The sequence below is a fragment of the Nannospalax galili genome, unplaced genomic scaffold (assembly GCF_000622305.1).
Source record: "Nannospalax galili isolate Female #2095 unplaced genomic scaffold, S.galili_v1.0 scaffold612, whole genome shotgun sequence".
Classification (NCBI taxonomy): domain Eukaryota; kingdom Metazoa; phylum Chordata; class Mammalia; order Rodentia; family Spalacidae; genus Nannospalax; species Nannospalax galili.
Genome location: NW_008333388.1, coordinates 4,073,032 through 4,094,164, shown reverse-complemented (window position 1 = coordinate 4,094,164; position 21,133 = coordinate 4,073,032). Strand labels below are relative to the sequence as shown.

General features: G+C 48.5%; 1 protein-coding gene across 4 annotated transcripts; it reads right to left on the bottom strand.

Annotated features, from left to right (window-relative positions):
* Positions 1-1,292: 1,292 nt before the first annotated feature.
* Stmn4 (stathmin 4) lies at positions 1,293-20,521 on the bottom strand. Of its 4 annotated transcripts, XM_008828151.1 has the most exons (8): positions 20,391-20,521; positions 8,611-8,706; positions 7,273-7,368; positions 6,654-6,734; positions 6,003-6,211; positions 4,887-5,078; positions 4,182-4,234; positions 1,295-1,900 (listed from the first exon to the last, which is right to left on the bottom strand). In XM_008828151.1, the coding sequence occupies exons 2-7, from the start codon at positions 8,621-8,623 to the stop codon at positions 4,214-4,216; spliced, it is 612 nt and encodes a 203-aa protein (XP_008826373.1). In that variant the 5' UTR covers positions 8,624-8,706; positions 20,391-20,521; the 3' UTR covers positions 1,295-1,900; positions 4,182-4,213. The 4 variants fall into 4 exon arrangements, with proteins under 4 accessions (XP_008826371.1, XP_008826375.1, XP_008826374.1 ...); XM_008828149.2 differs by lacking the exon at positions 4,182-4,234 and having other exon boundaries at positions 1,293-1,900; positions 20,391-20,518; XM_008828153.2 differs by lacking the exon at positions 6,654-6,734 and having other exon boundaries at positions 1,293-1,900; positions 20,391-20,517.
* Positions 20,522-21,133: the final 612 nt, after the last annotated feature.

The window sequence follows — 21,133 nt, the reverse complement described above, 5'->3', positions numbered from 1 at the left end:
CTGTCTTCTGCAGCTCTGGTACAGTGTCCTACAGAACATGACCCTTCTTCTTCCTCTGATAAACACTGTATTTCCTCACTCAAATGTTGAGACCCACCTAGAATTCCAAACCCTCCATGAGGGTCTCTACCATGGTCTGAATGCTGTTGTCCACCAAAAGTCATATATTAAAACCTCATTCCCCAAGGTTTAGTAGAAGAGGTGGACCCTTTAGGAAGAGATTAAGTCACAAGGTCTACCCTCATGAATGGACTGATGCCCTTACAAAAAAGAGGCTTCAGGGACTCCTTTTGCTTTCCTGCCACCAGAGGACATAACAAGAAGCACCATTTTTGAGCAGAGAGCAGCCTTCACCAGACAACAAATCTGCTGGCACCGTGATCTTAGATTTCTCAGTCTCTAGAACTATAAGCAGTAAATTTCTGTTGTTTATAAATCACCCAGCCTAAGGCATTTTGTTATAGCAGCTTACGAGACTAAGAGAATTTCGCTCATACAGTGAATCCTGATGTCAGTCCACAACAGGAAAGGTGACGTTTCTTTTATCAATTTAGTGTATCTGTTCACTAAGGAACAGCCCACAGTGGGTGGGAGGAGGGTTGTTAAAAGGAGAAAGAAAAAGCAAACCTTAGCTGGCGTGATTTAACCCACCTCACCCAGCACCTCAGATTCTTGGATGGAAAAATTAAAAGAAAAAAAAAATGGGGCTCAAGAGATGACTCAGCAGTTAAGAGCACTGACTGCTCTTGCAGAAGACCTGGGTTGGGTTCACAACACCTACATGGCAGTTAACAACCATCCCTAACTCCAATTCCAGGGGATACAATGCCCTCTTCTGGCCTTTGTAGGCATTGCATGACACGGGTATATTTACATGTATGCAGGCAAAACATTCATACATGGAAAATAAAAATAAACCAAGAAAGAAGAAAGAAAAATTAAAAGACTATTGCCTTCAGGTGGGCAGAAGCTAGGCTAGAGAGACGGCTCTGTGATTAAGATAACTTATTACTCTGAGGACCAGGGTTTGATTCCTAACTCCTATGTCAAGCAGCTCACAAGTACCTATAACTCTGGTTCCTAGCAATCCAACACCCCCTTCTGGCCTCTGAGGGCACCTGCACAAACAGACACACACACACACACACACACACACACACACACACACACATACATAAATAAAATAAATTTTCTTTTTTAAAAAAGAAAAAGATAGGTGGGAGTCAAATTTCTAGAACATTCTATCAATTCCCCAAAGGGTAAATTCAGGAAATAAAGAACAGGAGACTTAGAGTAAATGTTTCATTGGTCATGATGATCAAAAGATGATGATTAACACACACAGACTGCATCCCACCTGCTGCAGGGCAGGTCCCACACACCCATCCTGATGGGCTTGTCCTCATGGCCCTGTGGCCACCACCCCACCAGGACTCTGCCCTTCACTCTGAACTTCTGCCCCGCCCCGGTTCTCATCTTCTCTCCACGTGGAACCTGGAGGCCGGATGTCCAGGAAGAATCATGACAAGCGGGGGCCTTGGCTTGAGTCTGCGGCCGGTGGGCAGTGTCACAATGTCCATGAGCTCTTCTCCACATCCCTTTCCACACTCTCTCCTTCCGTCCCCTCTCCCACCCCATCATTGTTCCCCAGAAACAAATAGGATGGCTTCACTGGTCAATCTTTACATGTACAAACACCAAAAGCAGAGGAAATGCCCCTTGGCCACCCCCCCTCCCCCCAAACCCCAGTGCTGGGAGAGCAGCCACCGGCTGAGGCTGCTGGAACCGGGTCGCTGCGGGAGCTGTCCGGCTGTCCTGGAAACTTCTTTGGCCTCTGGCTTTACCTAGAGGCCTCTTCCTTCAGCTCCTTGTTTTTCCGCACCTCTTCCGCGTGCTTGTCCTGGGAAGGAAGGGAGGGACAGGGTGGTCACACAAGGCTGCCCAGGATACAAAAGGGAGGCCAAAAGGCCAGAGACTGGAAAGCAAGAGACGGCCACCACAGAAGGGCAGAGCTGTCCGCAAAGGCATCCTGAGAGGGGCAGAAGGAGGCAGTGAGACGAGGACACATGCCTATAAGCCCACATGTGGTCCACAGAGTCCATCGCCCAATAGGTTCCCCACCTCCCAAAGGGAACCCACCTCACAATGACTCCAAGGTACCCAGTCTCTCTCACTCCCTCCTCTAAGCAGGTGAGTTGATCACATGACTTGACAAAATGTAGAAGGCCACTTGGGGAAGCTGGATTGGGAAGAGTGAGTGAACCCATCCCCAGCACCCTGAAACATCGCAGCTGCTTTCCTCTTCAGCATCGTCTTAAGCCCCTGACTGAAGGATGCTGGCCCTCAAGGTAGAAAATGACAGAAAATGCTTTCAAGCTATTGCTTGACTACAAGAAGTGGACATCCTTATGTGTTTTGGAACAGAACCTTTGTTTCCTTAGATAATCCAGCCAAAAGACCAGATCTGCCTGACCCCCGACCCCAACCAGCTGTGAGACCCTAACTGACTGTGACCTTAGCTGATGGTGTTCTCTAATCGGGCCTCAGTTTTTGGACCTCTCTAAAGAAACCATAATGGGCAGTGGGCTCGCCTCCTGAGCTCTGTGGCAAGTGTCCACTCGCAGAACCATATCACACCTGCCTTAACTGTCTTGCCAGCTCACTGAAAAAATATCTGGGTCCCCACTAAGAGGATAACATCCTTGTGGGCCAGGACTGTGTTGTCCTTCTTTATATTTCTTAATTCTATATGGTCCTTGGCAGGTGCTGGATAATCCCACTACCAGAAGCTGGTGTTTCCACATCTAGGTGACAGAGTCACCTGGAATATGCCCATGAAGGCCACCTGGGTTCCTAAGATACACCTTCATCTACAAGTCTATCTCTCCAAGGTCCCTAGAACTTTCCATAAGCTGATAGAAATTGTCTGAAGCAGAGGTTCTCAGACTCTGGTGTGTATCACATGACTTGGAGCTCATGTGGTCCTCAGGCCCTGCCCTGAGAGAGTCAGGTTTGGGCTAGAGCTTTTGCACCTAGGGATTCTGATCATGACACATACAAGGCACATAAAGCATTGTTGAAGATGTCCCTGGCCTGTGCACAAAGATACAAGGCAAAATCACACACCCAGCTCTCACCCCAATCCCTTTTCCTTCAGTGGGTACAGATGAGTGGGGATCAAGGTCCCAAAGAAAGATGTCCTCTCAGATGTCTGAGCTGACATCTTCTCAGGGTGGACCTCACCTGCACAGCTGTCACTCCAGGATGTGGCCTCGCTAACCTCTAACTCCAATTTAGCCTCTGTTCTCAGATAGTCCGGCTGGGTGGAACCCTAAGTTTCTGACCTCTGCTTGCTTGGTTTCCAAAGACTCCCTACCCCAACTCCCACCCCTGCCAATGAAGGCCTAGTGCGATGATGGTGGAATGTTCTGAGACAGGCAAAGGCTACATTCCAACTCCATTGTCACTGTGTGACTCCGGGTGAATCATTTAATCTCTGTCTGATTTGGTTTCCTCGTCTGCACTAAGAACGACCCTGTCCTGTTTTCCTCATAGACTTGTGACAATAGTGCTAACAATAAGAGGATAAGAGTGTTTTATAAACAAATGAGTGGTCTAGCTCAATGATTTGTTTGGGGTCAGGTCTGTGAGCCCATGCCCCTCCTATCCCAACTGCAAATTTGTTTCTTCATGAGTTTTTGATGTAGCTCAGAAACTATAGTGCTTGCCCAGCATGCATAAAGCCCAGGTTCCTTCCCCAGCATAAACCAGGCATGGTGGCACACAACTGCAGTCCCAGTACTTGGGAGGTGGCTACAGGAGGATCCAAATTTCAAGGCTATCCTCAGCTACATAGCCAGTTCAAGGCCAGGCCTGGGATATATAAGACCTAGTCTCAAAGAGAAAAATACTAGTTTGCCTCAAGTATCCCTCATGAATTGGAGAAGCCCAAGGTCAAACCCAGATTGCGTCTCCCCCATATGCACTTGGTAGAGGAAGAAGCCTTGCTGTCCCTTGTGCAATGGAACATCAGAGCATGGGGCTGCCACCTACTGGCCAGCTCCAGGGCCACTGTGCAGCTCACATCTCTGGTGAAGAAGCCAGATCTTTCTAGTAGCTGTTGCCAAGGGCCTGAGGTTCTAGGTGGGAAGGCGGGAAGGAGTGAGGACCACGCTGCTCACCATGGGACGAGGCCACCGATCGGTCCCGGGAGTCACCGCGCAGCAGGCGGCTCCTGGAAATAAAACACAGAGCTGGAGCTTCCCAGGAGCTGCAGGAGAAACTGGGGCGGCCTTGGGACTCAGGAAATGAGGCCAGCACATCCTCCGCAAAACGACACCGAGGACCAACCCCAGTCTCTTGCGTCTCTTAAATGCAGGTGACATTTGGGTTATTGACAAAGGGCAGCCTACAGGAAAAACCTGATGCTCCCTGGCCCATATCAAAAACTCTGGAGAATATCATATTTCCTGCCCAATGGGCAACTCAATTTATTGTGTTTCCCGGCTTGGGGCCAGCCTAAAGCCCGCATCTTCCATTATGTCAAATTTGTTCATTCAAGGATGAAGACATTAATGTACAGCCGGATGTCTATCCCTAGACCTTGCATTTGACAGGGTTTCTCTAGAAAAGGGGTGTACACTCCTGAGACAGTGAGAGATGTCGGTTGTATAGCTCCAGAAAATCCCCCAAGGACTCCCGAAGCTTCATGTGCGTTTCTTGCCTTCCCAGATCAGCTGCTTAGAACTTTAAGGACCCTGCCTGATGGAAATATTTCCATTCCTGCCAAGGCTGTTTCCTCCGGAAGTGATGTGCAGGTCCATGTATACTTGCCGTGGAAAGAAGGAAGCATCCCATGAACTTCCTGCCAACCCAGGACCACTCACCTTCTCTTGCAGGCGTTCCAACATGGCGGCCAGATGGGCCTCCCGGTTCTCTTTATTGGACTCCATCTTCTGGGCCAGTCTCTCCTTCGCCATCTTGATAAAGTTGTTGTTTTCTTCAATGGCTTTCTGGATCACCTCTCGCTCATGTTCTCGTTTCTCTGCTAGATGCTTCAGGAGCTCAGCTTCCTGGTACTGGAGAAGCACAAAAAGCCAAAAGGGCCTTTAGGGTGAGGGTGGAGAGCACCACACCCAATGCGGATGTATCCCTGAACCTGGTTCTCTGGCCCATGATCAGGAAGTGAGGACATGGACCTTCCAAACATCTTTGATTCTATTCAACCCTTTCCTAATTATCTTCAGAATCATTTTCTCATTTTCATCATTCACTCACTCAAAAATACTGTGATCTTACACTAACCCCTCCACTACTCCGGACTCCTGGGAAGGGGGAAAAGTAACCTACTAGAAATAAAACTTATATATGAATTAATAACTGAAACCCAACACTACATGTAATACCTTAGAGGTGAGAGGAAGTACCAAGTAATTAAAGGTAAAGGAAAGCTCACTTCACAGTGGCATCTGGGGGCTGGAGAGATGGCTCAGCGGTTAAGAGCGCTGGCTGTTCTTGCAGAGGACCTGGGTTCAGTCCCCAGCACCCACATGGCAGCTGACAACCATCAATAAGTCAGGTTCCAGGAAATCCAACACCCTCTTCTGAAGGCATTGCACAATATGGGTGCACTTACATACATGGAGGCAATAAACTCATACATAGAAAATAAAATATTTTAAAAAGATGGCATCTGAATTAAGCCATTAGACTCAATAGAGAACAAGGAAGTCACACACAGGCTGGAAATACATCAGGCCAAGGTAGCTTTCTCTGTCTTCCTAAATGTTTCATGGTCTCTTGCCTCTGCATATCAGGCCTACTCTGAGACAATGGACAATTGTGTGCATTTCCCTTGATGGTGTCTTAGTCTCTGCCTGGCACATGGTAAGTTCTGTCTAAATATCTGTGGGTTCATTGTGACCTTACCCCAGCTCAAGGCCACCACCTGTCTTTTCCAGCTCACACTAAGATGGAAGGGAGAACAAAAGGGCTGCACCGACCTTCCTTCTCTCCTCGGCTGCTTCTAGTTTCTTCTGAATCTCTTCCAGTGATGGGTCTCGCCGACGAGGGAGGGAGGCATTGAACTCAGGCACCCCATCGAAGGATGGTGGCTTCAGAATGACTTCAAAGGACTGGCCTGAAGTGCATTTGTTCAGTTCGATGACTTCCATGTCAGAGATGACGCACCAGTTCAGGTCCACTGTGTCTGCTGCAGAGGGCAGAGCGGGAGCACTGCTCACCTGCTGAGGAGCACCAGAGGCCCCAGCAAGCATGCACACATGCAAACACACTCTGGGAAACTGGGGTCCCCAAGGTACACAAACGACTAGGGGGTCTGACTTGATCCTGAACACTGGTGCCTAAGATCAGTGGGCTCCGACAGGGTTGAAGAAGTCAGTGGCCACAGTAGGGTTTGGGGATCCCCAAGCAGAGATCCCAGGATCTGATTTCTGGTAAGCGCTGCAGCAACACCAGCTGTGTCTGCACCTGCCCCTGCCACCAGCCTCCTCTGAGATTTGAACCTTTTCTCCAGGGCTCCTCCCTGATGACAGATGTTGGTGCAGTTTACCCCTAGCCCACCCCTAACCCCTCCTTTTCCCCTGTCCCTCTGAGGGCTTGGCCTGTGGACCTCTCCCCTGGCTCCCGCCTACCCTGTTCTCTTCTTTCTGTCCAGTCAGCACTGTCTCTCCGCTGGCTGTGACCTTTCCTCCTACACTGTCTCCCACACCAGCCTAAACAGAAAAAACAGTCTCAGGTCATCCGAACATCCCTCTCTCGTTGACAGACCAAACCCATCCCTTCCTCGCAACCAGGAAATGAGGAGATGACCCATTCCCTGGTCATCCCTTGTGAGGAAGTGGCCATCCAATACTCTCTGCCAAGGTCTGGGGACCGTCCCTGATGATACAGCTGTCACAGCCAAGGCAGGAAGTCCTCTTCCCATCTCAAGGCTCCCCAGGAGAATCTCTACCTGTCTCTAGGAGCCCTGATGAACACCCCAAGTTTCCTCTTCTGTGTCTCTACAGACAGAATCTCTGACAGGTTCCATCCTCAACAGCATCCATTTGTTCAAGGAATGTATAAAAGGGACTCTAAGAGTAAGTACTCTGAAAGGAGCCAATCCAGACTGTCTGCTCAGATTCTAGGATTCTGGGACAGAAGACACACCATGACCAGGAGAGCTTCCTGAGATGGAGGTCAGGGTGCTACCCACAAACACAGGACACAGAAGCCTCTGCCCTCTTTTCTCCCAGCTCAGCCTACACTCACCTTCATATTTGTAGGTCGATTTATTCAGGGGATCGGCCAGGAAGCAGGAACAGAACAGAGACACCAGCGGGAGCTCCTTCATCTTCTCCTTATAGGCTGCAGAGAGGGAAATGGGGAGGCAAGCCAGTGACAATGGGGCCCCATGAGTATCAGGAACCAGTGTTTCCATGAGTCAGCCCTGGCTTTCTGGCTCGAAGGCACTCAAGCCGCTGGCACCCAGAGCCACCTCTGTTGGGCTCCTGTTGAAATGTGACCCTCCATACCACCCAGGTGACTTTACTCTTCTTGTCAGTACTTCCCACTCTTACCTAATTCAAAGTACCCTCAGGTACCCAAATGCCAGTGTCCCAAACCTGGTTCTCACTCTCCATCCCCAACTCCCACCCAAGTTTAGGCCAGTTGTTTGACTCTAGGTCTTAGGGACTCCACACTCCATTCTGGTGAAAGTACATGGCATCACTGCTTGAAGGGTGAAGAAGCTGCTGGAATGGGTCTCCTCACCACCTCCCTCCATTCTGAACCCACCCTCTGGATACGTCAGTCTGGGAGTGTTCTCAGACTTTTCTAGCACAGGACTCAAAGCCAGGCTGTTGTCCACAGAACAGAATTAGAGTCCTCACACCCTTGAGTCTCTCTGTTGGAAGGTTACAGGTCAGAGCTGCCCTGGCCACCATGGTGGTACCTGCCAGCCCTTCTCCACAGTACCTTGTTTCATGCCAAGCATAAGAGATTCTCTTGGTACCTGGCCCACCCAGCCCAGTGCTCATTTTCACTTACAAATTTGAAAGCATAAGTAACTGCAAAATCCTTACAAAGACATTTCTAACTTTAAAATAATACACAGATGAGCAAAAGGAAGAAAAATTCAGCATTGATCCCACCCACCACTCAGAAACAACCTCTCTTTTCCTCTTCGCCCTTTGTCTCTGGTCATCCAGAAGTACATATTCACAGACAAAGAAGGCTGGAGAGATGGCTCCATGAGTAAAATGCTTGCCTTACAGGCAGAAGGACCTAACCTGAGTTTTACCCCTCAGAACCCACACAGGAAAGCCATTGGAGAGGCAGAGACAGGAGGATTCCTGGGGCTCACTGGCCAGCCAGTCTAGCCTAATCAGCAAGCTCCAGGCCAGTGAGAGACCCTGTGACAAAAAAGATTGATGACCACTGAGGAATGACACTGAAATTGTCCTCTGGTCTCCACATGCATGTGCACACACACACACACACACACACACACACACACACATATATATCTTATCATGCACAAGTACACACACAAAAGAGAAATGGTCTGTGTTACAATGCCACCTACCACCCAACAGCACAGGCACCTACCTGCAAGGGTCATGTTGGCAGGCAGGGATTTGGTGGCTGAAGCTGACTGAAAGTCGCAGAGAGGGTCTATCACCAGCTCAGAACACTATCACAACCCTGAGAAAGAGAGTATATTTTAGAGTGACAAGTTCTTCCCCAAGAGATGGTCTTTGTACAGCCACTGAGGGAATCTTGGGGTTCTGCATCTACTCTGATATCCAGGCCATCTCCCCTCAACCCCCAGCTCTCACTTCCCCAAATATCTACCCTCTTCCACATCTACCCAGACAGACTCAGTTCCCCTGTTAATGATCCTTTCATAACTGAACTATGTGAAGGACTCAAAGTATAAAATATGAGGTCCCCTAACTCTTATCTTCCAATACAGCTTGGTAGCCTGGCCCAAGGTGGCAGTGAGAGTGACAGGCAAGTTCTCAGTAGGAATCACCTGGAGGTGTTTGTAAGTTAAGTAGATGTGTGAACTTCTCCACCTTGTATTTCCTCCAGCCAACTTTGACATGAGGTGAGGGGGGTGGGCAGAGGACGTGAAACTCACTTTGAGATGCCCTCCCACTTCCCTACTCTCCAAAAACTACAAGCTCAGTTCTCCTGGACTCAACCGAAAAGGACCCTGGACCATGAGAAGAGACACACATTAACGTATAATGTCATAATTGGTTTAATTGGTTAGTGCAGAGACAGGCGCGGGTACATGGGATCATCTTGGCTGGAGTTGGACTGGAATGTGGGAAGACAGGAAGGGGACAAGAGAAAAGATGAGAAGGACAAGTGCAAATACTTGGGAGCACCTGGGGGATGAGAGGTAATAGGGCTACACTGAGGGCCAGTGGTGAGCACTTATCATGAAGACTGCTTGATCTTTGGTGGTCACTGTGCCAGTGGAGGGTGGCATGAGCCAAGGAGTCAAAGGAACTCTGAGTCCCTCTCCTCGGATAGTGAGGGTGTCTTCCCTCTAGGGGACAGGACTCATGCAGGCAGGGGATCTTAGGTGGGAGGGTTAGGCCCAGCTCCAGCCTCAGAGCCTCGGAGCTAGTTTAGCACAGAGTTGATGACAAATGTCGTCTCTCCTACCCATCACCAGCCAGTACCCATCGAAACCTTGTTTTTCCAGTGTTAATTTTACAGAATTGTACATGTGAAATGGGAAAGGCTCTGACCAGCATCCAGTACAAATGACATACTCAGCAAACGTGTTGCCTCCCCTGTCCTCTGCATCAGGCGGCCCTCCCAGCCCTGCAACTGAGGATTTCTGTTCCCATTTGTCCAGACTGAGTCTCCATGTGACCAGAGACCCGAACCAGGACCCAGCTGCCCAGCAAGGGCTCCATTCTTTTCCTCCTGCTGGGCTGTGAGCCAGTGGCCCTGCAAGGACCCACTCATGCTGGCACAATGGGACTTTTCTCCATGGTGTCAGGCTGGTCCTGATGGTACCAGTGAGTCCCTGAACAGGGACACAGGCCTGGTTTGGGACCAGCACTCATTCGGGGCCTATGGACAAAGTCCTTGGTCATGGGACCAGCATTCATTCGGGGCCTATGGACAAAGTCCTTGGTCATGGGACCAGCATTCATTCGGGGCCTATGGACAAAGTCCTTGGTCATGGGACCAGCATTCATTCGGGGCCTATGGACAAAGTCCTTGGTCATAGGACCAGCATTCATTCAGTGCCAGAGGTGCTAAAAAGTAAAGTGGCTGGATGAGGAAGCCATGGCCAAAGGAGGTAAAGACCTTGGACCTTGGATGATGGGTCAGAAAAGGAGGGTGGATTGGAGAGATGGCTCAGTGATTAAGAGCACTGGCTGCTCTTGCAGAGAACCCAGGTTCAGTTCCCAGCATCTATATGGTGGCTATGAACCATTTGTCACTCCATTCCAGGGTATATCTTATGCCCTCTTCTGGCCTCCATAGACATAGTTCACTTATATACATGCAGGCAAAACACTCATAGACATAGAATAAAAAATAAATAAATAAATATTAGAGGAGAGGTGGAAATAGGTAGAAGGGGAGGTGGGAATAGGTGGAAGGGGACATGTCCTCAGCCCGAGTCAGAACGACAAGACCCTACGTGCATGGAGCACTTCAAACTTTGCCCCAGTTAATCTTCACATGAGTCTGAGCTGGGCTGACAAGGTAAGAACCATCATCCTTGCATTCAGATGAAGAACCTGGGTCTCAGAGACATTAAGATGTTTGCCTAAAGTCACACGACTCGGAAGTGCTCAACCTGGGTCCATTTCCAGACCTTCGGAATTGTAGACTCTGAGTGGCAAATGGAGGAAGTAGATGTCAGCTACAGTCCTGAGAACTCAAGGAAAGCCAGTCTGGCCTGGAGGGGGTGTTTTAATTTAAAACATATGTATGCAAGTGCTTTCTATATAGAAGGAGGTCTGCTGGGAACACAGAGACTGTTGGAGAGCCAGAGAAGCAGAGTCGAGCAGGGAGCAAGAAAGGTGATGGTGGCAGGGTGTGGGAACGGCCAAGGGATTTGTCAGAGCTCAGCACTGCAGTCTTGGAGCCTGCACACTTAAAACTCTGCTTACAGAATATTCACTGTGTCGTGTGCTCGCCCCAGTTCTCACAGTTGCCTTTGGTGGGAGGAGTGCTCTGCCTCTGTCACAAGCAAAGGTTGAGGCTGAGAGATGAGGTGACATTTCTGAGCACATTCAGTACTCTGGGTTGAGTAAGGAATGTACATACCTCCTAACCCCATAACTTGTGAATTGGCTTTATTTGGAAAAAGGATCATTGCAGGTGTGACTGATGGGCTCAAGATGAGAGCATCCATGACTACCCAAGTGGGGCTTAAATCCAGTGGCAAATCCTTATACACAACGCAGGAAGAGGCAAAGGCCATATGAAGATGGAGACAGATCGGCGTGATGTGGCCACAAGATCAGGAATGCCTGGGGCCGCTAGAAGCTGGAAGAGGCAAGTACAGATCCTCTCTAGAAACTGGGTGTGCTAGCACATGCTTCTGATCCCAGCACTTGGGAGGCAGGCAGGTGGATCTCTGTAGAGGCCAGCCTGGTTTACATAGTGAATTCCAGGCCAGCTGGGTCTATGAGGAGACCCTGTCTCAAAAAAACAAAAACAATAAAAGTATCCTCCTCAGGGACTGGAGAGACGGCTCAGTGGTTAAGAGCACTGGTTGTTCTTGCAAAGAACGAGGGTTCAATCTCCAGCACCCACATGGTGGCTACGAACCATCCATAACTCCAGTTCCAGGGGAATATGATGCCCTCTTCTGACCTCCACGGGCATTGCACAACACAGGTGCACTTACATACATGCAGGCAATACACTCATACACATAAAATAAAAATAATAAATAAAATATTTTTTTAAAAAAGGATCATCCCTAGTCATTGAATTCAAGGTAGCCCAGTAACTTGCAGCCATAGCCACAATTGTGTCATCACACCACAGCAACATACAGCCCATAGTGGGGACAGCGGGTGTTCCCTCAGCTTCCAAGAGAGGAGAGTTTTGTGACTCCAGGTCAGAGCAGAAAAGGAGGCAGGAGGAAGAAGAAGAGTCAAAAGAGGCCAGTGGAGGGGCACAGAGGGTGAAGCAGAGTTCACCCAGCAGGAAGACACTGCCCACCAGATATCTTGGAGCATCTGAAGGCAACCCCACAGGCACACCCCAGGCCTGGCACAGGCCTCTCCTCATACTTGCTGTTAAGGCAGAGGCCAAACCCAGCCTTTCAGCAGCTCCTAAGGAAGTCGGCAAGAAGCTGACTGCTCAAGCTGGCAGCAACAATCTAAAGGTCCATGTGACACAGTCACCCAAAAACGGCCGTAGAAGTAGCAACGGCTTCAGGATGGGGGCTCCTGCACAGAACATGCTTGAAATGCTTCAGGTGGACGCAGACTGGTTGGTCCAGAGTGAGGACCCTCTGGTCACCCAACTTTTGTGCGATGGGGACTGAGTCAGGGTGGCAATTGTAAGAGAACTCGAAATTCAGTTGTCAAAAGCGAGAATACAGCCTTATCCCAGGTTGGAAGGGATACTTATGCCGTTTAGGTTTCTCATGCCTAGAACCACACAGCGATTTTGGAACTTGACCAGGCTGAGGTGTGAACTAGGTTTATTCAAGAACAGAGGAGACCCATTGGACTGCATACAGAGTGTGTTGGGACTGAGCACCAGAAGAGGAGGGAAGGTCGCAGACACGTCTACAGCAGTTGAAGGAGTTTACACCTATTCCATTACTAAGCCACTGGCGTCTTTTAAATGAGGACAGAGGGAAGTAGTGATGCCGATGTCGGCAGCGCTAATAAATAGCTATCACTCTTGACTGCCTGCTTTGTTCCTGGCAAGTCAAAGATGTATCTCAATTTATTCTACAAGGTTCTCTGATAATGAGGACATTAAAGCTCTGTAAAGATGGGTAAACTGAATCAAATCACACAGGTTGTAAGGTGCCAAGTTGGGATTTGGGTCCATGTGTGTGTCCTAGGAAAGCCTATCTCCACCTTCATGAGCTAACGTAGGTTCAAAGAGATGCAGCTGGTGGCATCAACTTGGAGACAAGACTAGGAGAGGCGACTGAAAGTTATAGCCAGGTACAGAGTGTTGGGGACCTTCCTAGACTGAATCACACTCTGGAATTTTTGCATCTGACCCAGCACTCTTGGGCTGGTCCCATTATAAACTGAGCCACGTGTTCCCCCAGTGCCTGGCATCTAAGCAGCTTAGTATGGAAATGCCTTTTCATTGGTGGATTAAACCATTAGCATACTTAGTAACATAAATTTGTGAGTGATATCACCACTACACCCCCCCCAAAAAAACAAGGCAACCAAGAAGATCAGACCCAACAAATCAAGCTTTGGCTGGTGGTAGGTGTGGCCAATAGTGAAGAGGTAGAGTCCAGGCTGTTGGTTGGATCTCCTGGCAGAAAAAGAGGGGAAAAGATGCCTAGAATAGACTGAGCCCTTCATTTCCCTGGAACACAGAGTATCAGAGAGCTTAGATGGGTAATCATGGGACTGGTGGTTCCCCATGAGGAGCAGGTGGGACTTCCCAGTGACCACTAGATGGGGACTGACATGTTTAGTGGGCAAAAAGCATATGGACCCAAGGTACTGCACTGCACACAACCAACCACCAAGATGCCAACCCTGTGCTTACTAAAGACCAGAGATCCTGAGGTCATAAACTGAGTTGTTGGCAGAGAAGGAACCAAGTAAGACCCTGAGTTCCAGTGTATATGCCTTTCACCTTTGTCCTGGTCCCTTTTTACAACCTAAACTTGAACGAGAAGAGCAGCCAGCCTACATGGGGTGGGGGGCAGTCCAGAGCAGCTTCTGGTGTGAAGATGGATACCTAGAAAGGATGCTGCCACAGGGTACATTAGCAGGACCAAGCTCCCAGGCTTTCTGTAATACAGTTAATGACCTAGAAGCAGACAGTAGAGTGGTGAGTGCTCTCACGTGATGTGGCTGCTTAGCCTGTGTGTGCCCAGGCCCTTGAGTGCCTCGGTCTGCCCCCACACGGGGCAGAATGAACAAATGTTTTTATTTGTCATTGTGAGACATGCCCAACCATTGCTCCTGGCATGTGTCAGATCCTATGTGGACTATTTCTGAGGGATCAGCAGCTAATGCATGTCCAAGTGGTTTGAACAGAGCTGTCACTAGCAAGAGCTCTGTGAGACAAATATGGATCTTCTGGTGCAGATTCAAGCTGGGAACTCCATGGGTGTGGGAGTTAGTGGATTCTAGCCCAGCCCCTCTAGCCACAGAGTGCGGGAAGGTGGCTGTTCCAGGCCGACACCACTCTCTGTCTTCACAGTCCAGGTGACACAGTGTATTTCCCTGGCATTTGCTGCCTTAGTGACCTCAAGGCCACACATCTTCACTTTGGGCTGAAGTCATATCCCCGCAGAACATCGACTTTGTTTCTGTTCTGCTGTCTCAAAGCTCTAATAAGCAGTGTGTGTCTCATTTGAGTTTAAAAATCAAAAGAAGATAAATTATATTTTTATGAATGTAGTTTTCATTCTTTTCGTGCTGTTTATTGGATATTGAGTGCTGTACCAAGCCCTCTCTTAGGTCCTAGAATAGCCACAGAGAGTTTGGGCTCTGGAGAAGAATTGAGGGCTGAGGGGATGCTGCAAGTTCTGCAGGGGGCTCTGTCAGCCTTTCCAGGGTACTTACAGACCCTGTGTCGTCAAGGAGAGCTAAGAGCACCCACCAAGAATAAGTATGACAGAAAGAAGGGCCCTCAGACAGAAGACGGTATGGGAGGCTGGCTTCAGGGACTGGTGCTGCTGAATCACCTGTTGGGTACACTTCCAAGGGCTTCAGGAGGAAGTGGGGCCAGGTCCATCATCAAGAGCAACTTCAGAACGTTCATAGCAGACGTAAGAAGGCAGCTTCAATTGTGTTTCTAGGAAACAAGCCATGCCAGCAGCAGAACCCTGGAAACCTACCTCCGCAGAGGCCTCAGAGCTCTAATGGCTGCACTGAGAGGCAGGATGGAGACATGGTTGGGGAACCTACAATCCCAAATGATGCACAGCAATGGACGTCCTGGGCTACTTTTTATTCCCACCTCAGTACTGCCAGAAATCAAGTTAGGGCAGGAACTTCCATTCAGAGAATTTGACTAGAAGGCTAGGTCTATAGCCCAGACAGCAGAAAAACTTTGTGCCCCACTTGGGCAGGATTTCAGGACCCAGGTTCCAAATAACCTACAGGCACTGAGCACTCTGCCCTACCCACTTCCCTGCTGGGTCCATCCTAGTAAGAGGTGTCATAGATCAGGCCAGCCACCTCCAGGCTCCTGCACCTTCAGATGTGTCCCATTTCTCTGGCTCCCACAACCTACCTGAGACAGTAGGACCCTATGGGCAAGGACACACAGCTCCAATGAACAGAGGAGACTTCTGAGCTTGGCTTTGGTGCATGAGGAGGTACATGTGCGTATGGAGGGGTAGGGTAGCAGGGACATATGTGTGAGGGGTGGTATGTGTCTCTATATAACTTCTTTCTTCCTTTTGGGGACTAGAATGTAAAAATCTAAATGCTTTTTAAAAAATAGCAAGGGAGGAGAGAAGGAGGGGGAAGTGAGGGGTGGATATGATCAAAATATAATATATTCATATATTAAATTCTCAAGGAATAAATACTTTTTTAAAATAATGGGAGATTTTTTTTGATCCTCATCTCTTCTCCAAAGGGGGAAAACTGTCCCAGATTGTCACATCTCTAAATATAGCAAATACTAATTTAATAAGCAAATCAAGTGTGGTAGTTTAAATGAAAATGTCCCCCATAGGCTCCAAGTGTTTGGACATTTTGTCACCAGATGATGGTGCTGTTCTGGGAGGTTTTAGGAGGTGTGGCTATCCTGGAGGAAGCCTGTCACTGAGGGTGGGCTTAGAGAGTTCTTAAGCCTTGCCAGATCTCCAGTCGCTCTCTTGCTTCCCGTGTGATGATGCGAGAGCTTCACTTCTGCTGCTCCTGCTCCAGCCACCTCCAGCCACCATGCCTCCCTGCCATGATGGACTGTAATTCCTCTAGAACCGTAAGCTCAAATAAACTGTTTCTTCTATAAACTGCTTGGGTCAGTGTTTCTATCACAGCAACAGAAAAGTGACGAATACATCAAGTAATACAGGACACTTGATTATTTCTCCAAGTAAGTAAAAGAAGTTTGGTTCTCTATCAGGCATTTTCAAAATGTCACATAATTCCCCCCAAATTTCTTTGCCCCTCCCTAAAAGAATATCATGTCTTTCCACCTAAGACTTCAAAATCCCTAGGAATTTTGTCTCCAAATGAGGGTCTTCAGGTAGGTAGGAAGTAATGTAAAAACAGGAAAAGAGACCTAGAGGACAGGACCTAAGAGTTTCTGGAGAAAAATGAGCTTTTCTTTGATTTTAACTTGACCGTTCAATCTTAGTGTTTAAAATCAGGAACACAGGAAGATTTACATTTCTGTGTTCTCTCCATGTGGTTGGCTGGGTACCAGCCTCTCTCCTCTCTTCTCTTCACTTCCTTCTCACCTGCTTTATGCTCCTTGACCCTCTTCATTACTCTCTGAATTTCAGTTTCTCAGTTTTTGATGCTGAGTTTTATTTCGTCTTAAATACTAGAGACTGAACCCAGGACTCTGTGCTTGGTAGGCAAGCACTCTGCTACCGAGCACATCCCTAAATCTCCACCCTGGTTATTTGTTTTTAACTATCAACCAACTGAGTTCCCATCTACAGGTCAACTGTGGTTTAAATGGCCAGGTCAAATGGTGGAAGGCAGCCAGCTTCACACCTAGATTCCTCTTTTTTTTTTTTCCTTTGAGCTAAAATAGAATCTAAATAGTCATTACCCATCCAAACAAAAACATGACACTCTCTCTTCCCCTCTACCAATAATACCCAACTCCCTTGCCTCTTATCTGTAGGAGATACATTCCAAGAGGGTCCTTGGATGCCTGAAACTACAGACAGTGCTGAACTCTACATACACCATGTCTCCTCCTAAACATACATGCCTAGAATACAGTAAGGCACAATTAAAGAAAAACTAACAACAGGGTCTGGAGAGAAGGCTCAGTAGTTAAGAGCACTGGCTACTCTTGCAGAGGACCCAGGTTGAGTTCACAGCACCCACGTGACAGCTAACAACTGTCCATAACTCCAGTTTTAGGGGATCTGATGCCCTCTTCTGGCTTCCATGGGCATTGTACGCACGTGGTGCACTTACATACATGCAGGTAAAACACTCATGCACACAAAATAAAAATAAATAAGATATAGCAAATTTTTTAAAGCCTAATGAAGGACAGTGCCTCTCAGACCCCTCCCTATCCTCTGAGAAAAAGCTGCCCTTTGCCTGACTCTGGAAATCCCCTCCATTGTTCAAACCCTTTCCTGGTACATCTGTTTATGGTTTCTATGGAGAAGGTCCGGGGCAGAAAAGGAAGAACGTTCTGCCCCAGGTAAGCTAGCCAATGGCTGTATAGGTTAAGGTTCTGGAAATCAGCCCTAGATTGTTCAAATCCTTTCCTGGTTCTTCTGTTTATGGTTTCTATAGAAATCCCCTGCTCTGCAGTTTTTGTGCTTAAAAGCCCTGCGTTTCCATGGCTCTGGGTCGCAGTGCAGCTCCCATGCTTGCCTGTGTCCCGGCTGGTTGGTTTCAATAAAGCAGTGAAGTTCTCCTGAGTCTCAGTGTCCAAGTGGTCAATTCAGGGAATTTTGGGGACCCTGAACACTAACAATAGTAATGAAATAGAAAAATAATAACATTATGTCAGTAATAGTTACTTAGAACTTATGAATCGGTTTTTCTGGAATTTTCCATTTAACATTTTTGGATGTAATAGATCTTGGGTAATTGAGGCAGAAGATGGTAAAGCCATGAATGGGGACTGTGGTATATCTGTTCAACATTTTGCTGGGTTTGGTGCTATTTGATCACACTTCTCTTTCAAGAGTCTTTCTGAACACAGTATATCCCTAAATAAACATAGTTTCCATATAAAGCAAGACTTTGGAACACTTCATTGGTACCTGGGAACAGGGCCACAAAGTCTACAACATGGAAGAAAATGGAGAGCATCATACCAAGTAAAATAAACCAGCCACAAAAGGGCAAACGATGAGTCTATTGCTACCAGACACCTGACAGGGTCAGACTCACAGAGGCCAAAAGGAGACTGGGGATTGCCAATCCAATGAGACAGTATAAAGTGTTGGCACTTAACAGGGTCACAGTCTCAAATCTGCAGGATGAAAAGATTTCTGAATGGACAACACTGTGCACTTAAAATAATGAAAATGATCATTTTCATGTCGATTGCATTTTACTGCAATTAAAATTTTTTAAGATTCCTTTAAAAGTTTGTAGTCTAGCAAATTTTCCATAAACTTGTAATCTTGGGGCTAGAAGAGACTATCAGAAGCCATTTAGTCAAGCCATTCTTAATTTTTTATTGACAGTAATCCGAAATAAAAATGAAATTTTAAACTGGGTGTGGTGGTACACACCTTTAATCCCTGTACTCATAAGGCAGAGTCAGGTGGATCTCTGTGAGACTGAGGCCAGCCTGATCTACATAGTGAGTTCAAGGCCAGCAGGGGCTACAAGGAGACACTGCCTCCAAAAAACAAAACAAAACAGATTTTATGGCATGATCCAGCACATACATATCACATGTGCACCATAAATATGTGGATACTACACAAACATTTATACATATATATGCACATATAGCTAAAAGCATAGAACGGAAAGAGGCACAGGAATAGAGTACCTTGCATGAGGTGTGTTCTGTCTTTCCTATTCTAGCTTATCTAATTTTTTAATATCAGCTACAACCTGCAAAATTGACTTCATGCGCTTCTCGGGGCCCAGCCTGCAGTTTGAATAGCACTGATCTGGATTAACCTCCAGTACAATGCAGAAATCTCCTGCATTGCCTTGCTCCTGGGAGGTCATCCTGCCTCTGTCAGTTCTCACTAGGCAGCAGGCTCTGGGGTGGACCCACCTAGCGGGTAAAGCTCCTGATCACTTTAGAGGTGTTCTAGATGTGGCTGGGTGGAGCTGGGGAGAAGTGGTCCGGGACCAGCCAGAGGGAGGGCAGCAGCTTGGGAAAGGATGGAGAACACAGCTCCCGGCAGCAAGGCAGGGGGCGAAGGAGGGGACTGGAAGCTGTGCATTGACCTGGCCCCTCTGCCTTCACTCCCCTCAAGCACCATCCTTATTTCTACATCTGACAAATGATCTCATCCCAGCCCCAACAGGGCACACCCGCCTGAGGGAGCACTTTCCTCCCCTGAGAGGGGCCCAGCCTCAGGGGAGGCAAGATTCCCCCACATTCCATCTCAACCCTTCCCCACCCACCCATCAGGGCCCCAGGAGGTCACTTCCAGGTCAGCCCACCTGCTGTCCTCTTGGTACCCCTGCCTGGGGTCTCCGCACAAGGTGGCCCGAGGCTGTCTGATCCGCTCTCTAAAACTACCCCTAAGAGCTGCTCAGGTAGGGGACAATGAGGCTTCTCCACACCTGTGTGTGTTCCCGGGAGAAATAAAACAAAGACAGCTCCGCCACGTGGGGACACAGCTGCCTGCTGGACCTCAAAGCCCTAGGTCCCTGGATGAGAATTTAAAAAAACAATGAGGCAAAAACTCATGGCTGGGGAGAAAGGGCTGGCTGTGACTGGTCAAGTACCAGAGACCCTGGGCGTGGCCGTCCTGCCAGCTTGCATCTCCAGTTGCAGGGCCAGGTAGGATCAAGTTGACCTCAGGGTGGGGCGGGGCAAGCGAGAGGGGATGATCTCACTGTATCTTTAGGGCTGGGAGAAAAAGAAGTAAGACAGCACAGAGCAGGCGAAGAAAGAAAAGCCGCGGTGCCAAAAAGACAAGAACAGGAGTCAGAGGGCCGAAAACGTCAAAGGCACGGCAGCTTGCTGCTGGCGCGGGGTCTTAAGTCAGAGCCCCATGGGAAGCTCGTCTCTCACAAACCGTTCTCTCTCAAAAAGCATAACATTTTTTTATGTGGCAATAACACAGCATGGACCTCTAGCATGTTCCACCCATCTGGAATAAAACTGCTGCCCAGAGCCCACCCTCGCCCCTGTCCTTTTGGCCTCGCCGTTTCCCCCAGGGTTTGACAAAGTTTAATCGACTCAGTAAAACCCAAAGCAGCACAATAGACACCAGCCCCTTCGCTTCTGCCCCTCTGTGGTTGCTGTTTTGTTTCTTTCTTTTGTTAAAAAAAATAAAATAAAAGAAGCCCTCGGATTATCCGCATGTCCATTCTACATACCTGCAGTCCGGTTTCCGAAGCGAGCTGCTCTCCTCTCACTCCCTCAATTAGTGGTACCCTGGGCTTCTCTCAACATCAGCACCACTGCTGGGCTCTCGCCATGACATCACCTCCGAGCTCCCTGATTGGCTAACAGTGGGTTGCTTGGCAATTGGACGGTGTCCTCTGGTGGAACAGGGATTGCCTGAGTAACTCTTAGCAGGCCTGGGAGAAGAGGATGATGTCAGACAAAGATGCTACTTTCTCTCTTGCCTCAGGGGCTAGAGAAGGGAGGGCGAGGGTGGCCAGGCAGAGGAGGGGTATGGAGAAGGTGGGGGTGCAGGCACAGCTTGTGAGCTGGGGGAAGGATGAATGATTTGGAGAATCTTTAGCTCTTTCAAATCTGGGGGTGGGAGAATATGGAATCTAGTGGAGCAGTAAGAGAGAACAGATGAACCCTAAAAATAGCTCCCTGGAGAACTTGGTGCGCGGTTTCCAGCTCAGTCAGAAGAGCTGATGGGTTTGAAGGGTGACTTAGATGGCAAGGAGAGGCTGCAGAAACCCCCCCGGAGCTCTGTCCACCAGGGTCTCAGGAGGGCAGGGCTGCCCTCTGACCTCCTTCATAAATACCCTGCTCCACATCTCTGCAGCATTTGCCTAGCTCTGGTGTCTTCTCTCAGCCAGCTCAGCCAGCTTGAGCCAACCCAAGGGAGCCACAGGTGGGAAACCAAGCTGGAGATTATGAGATGGGGATTTCTAGACGA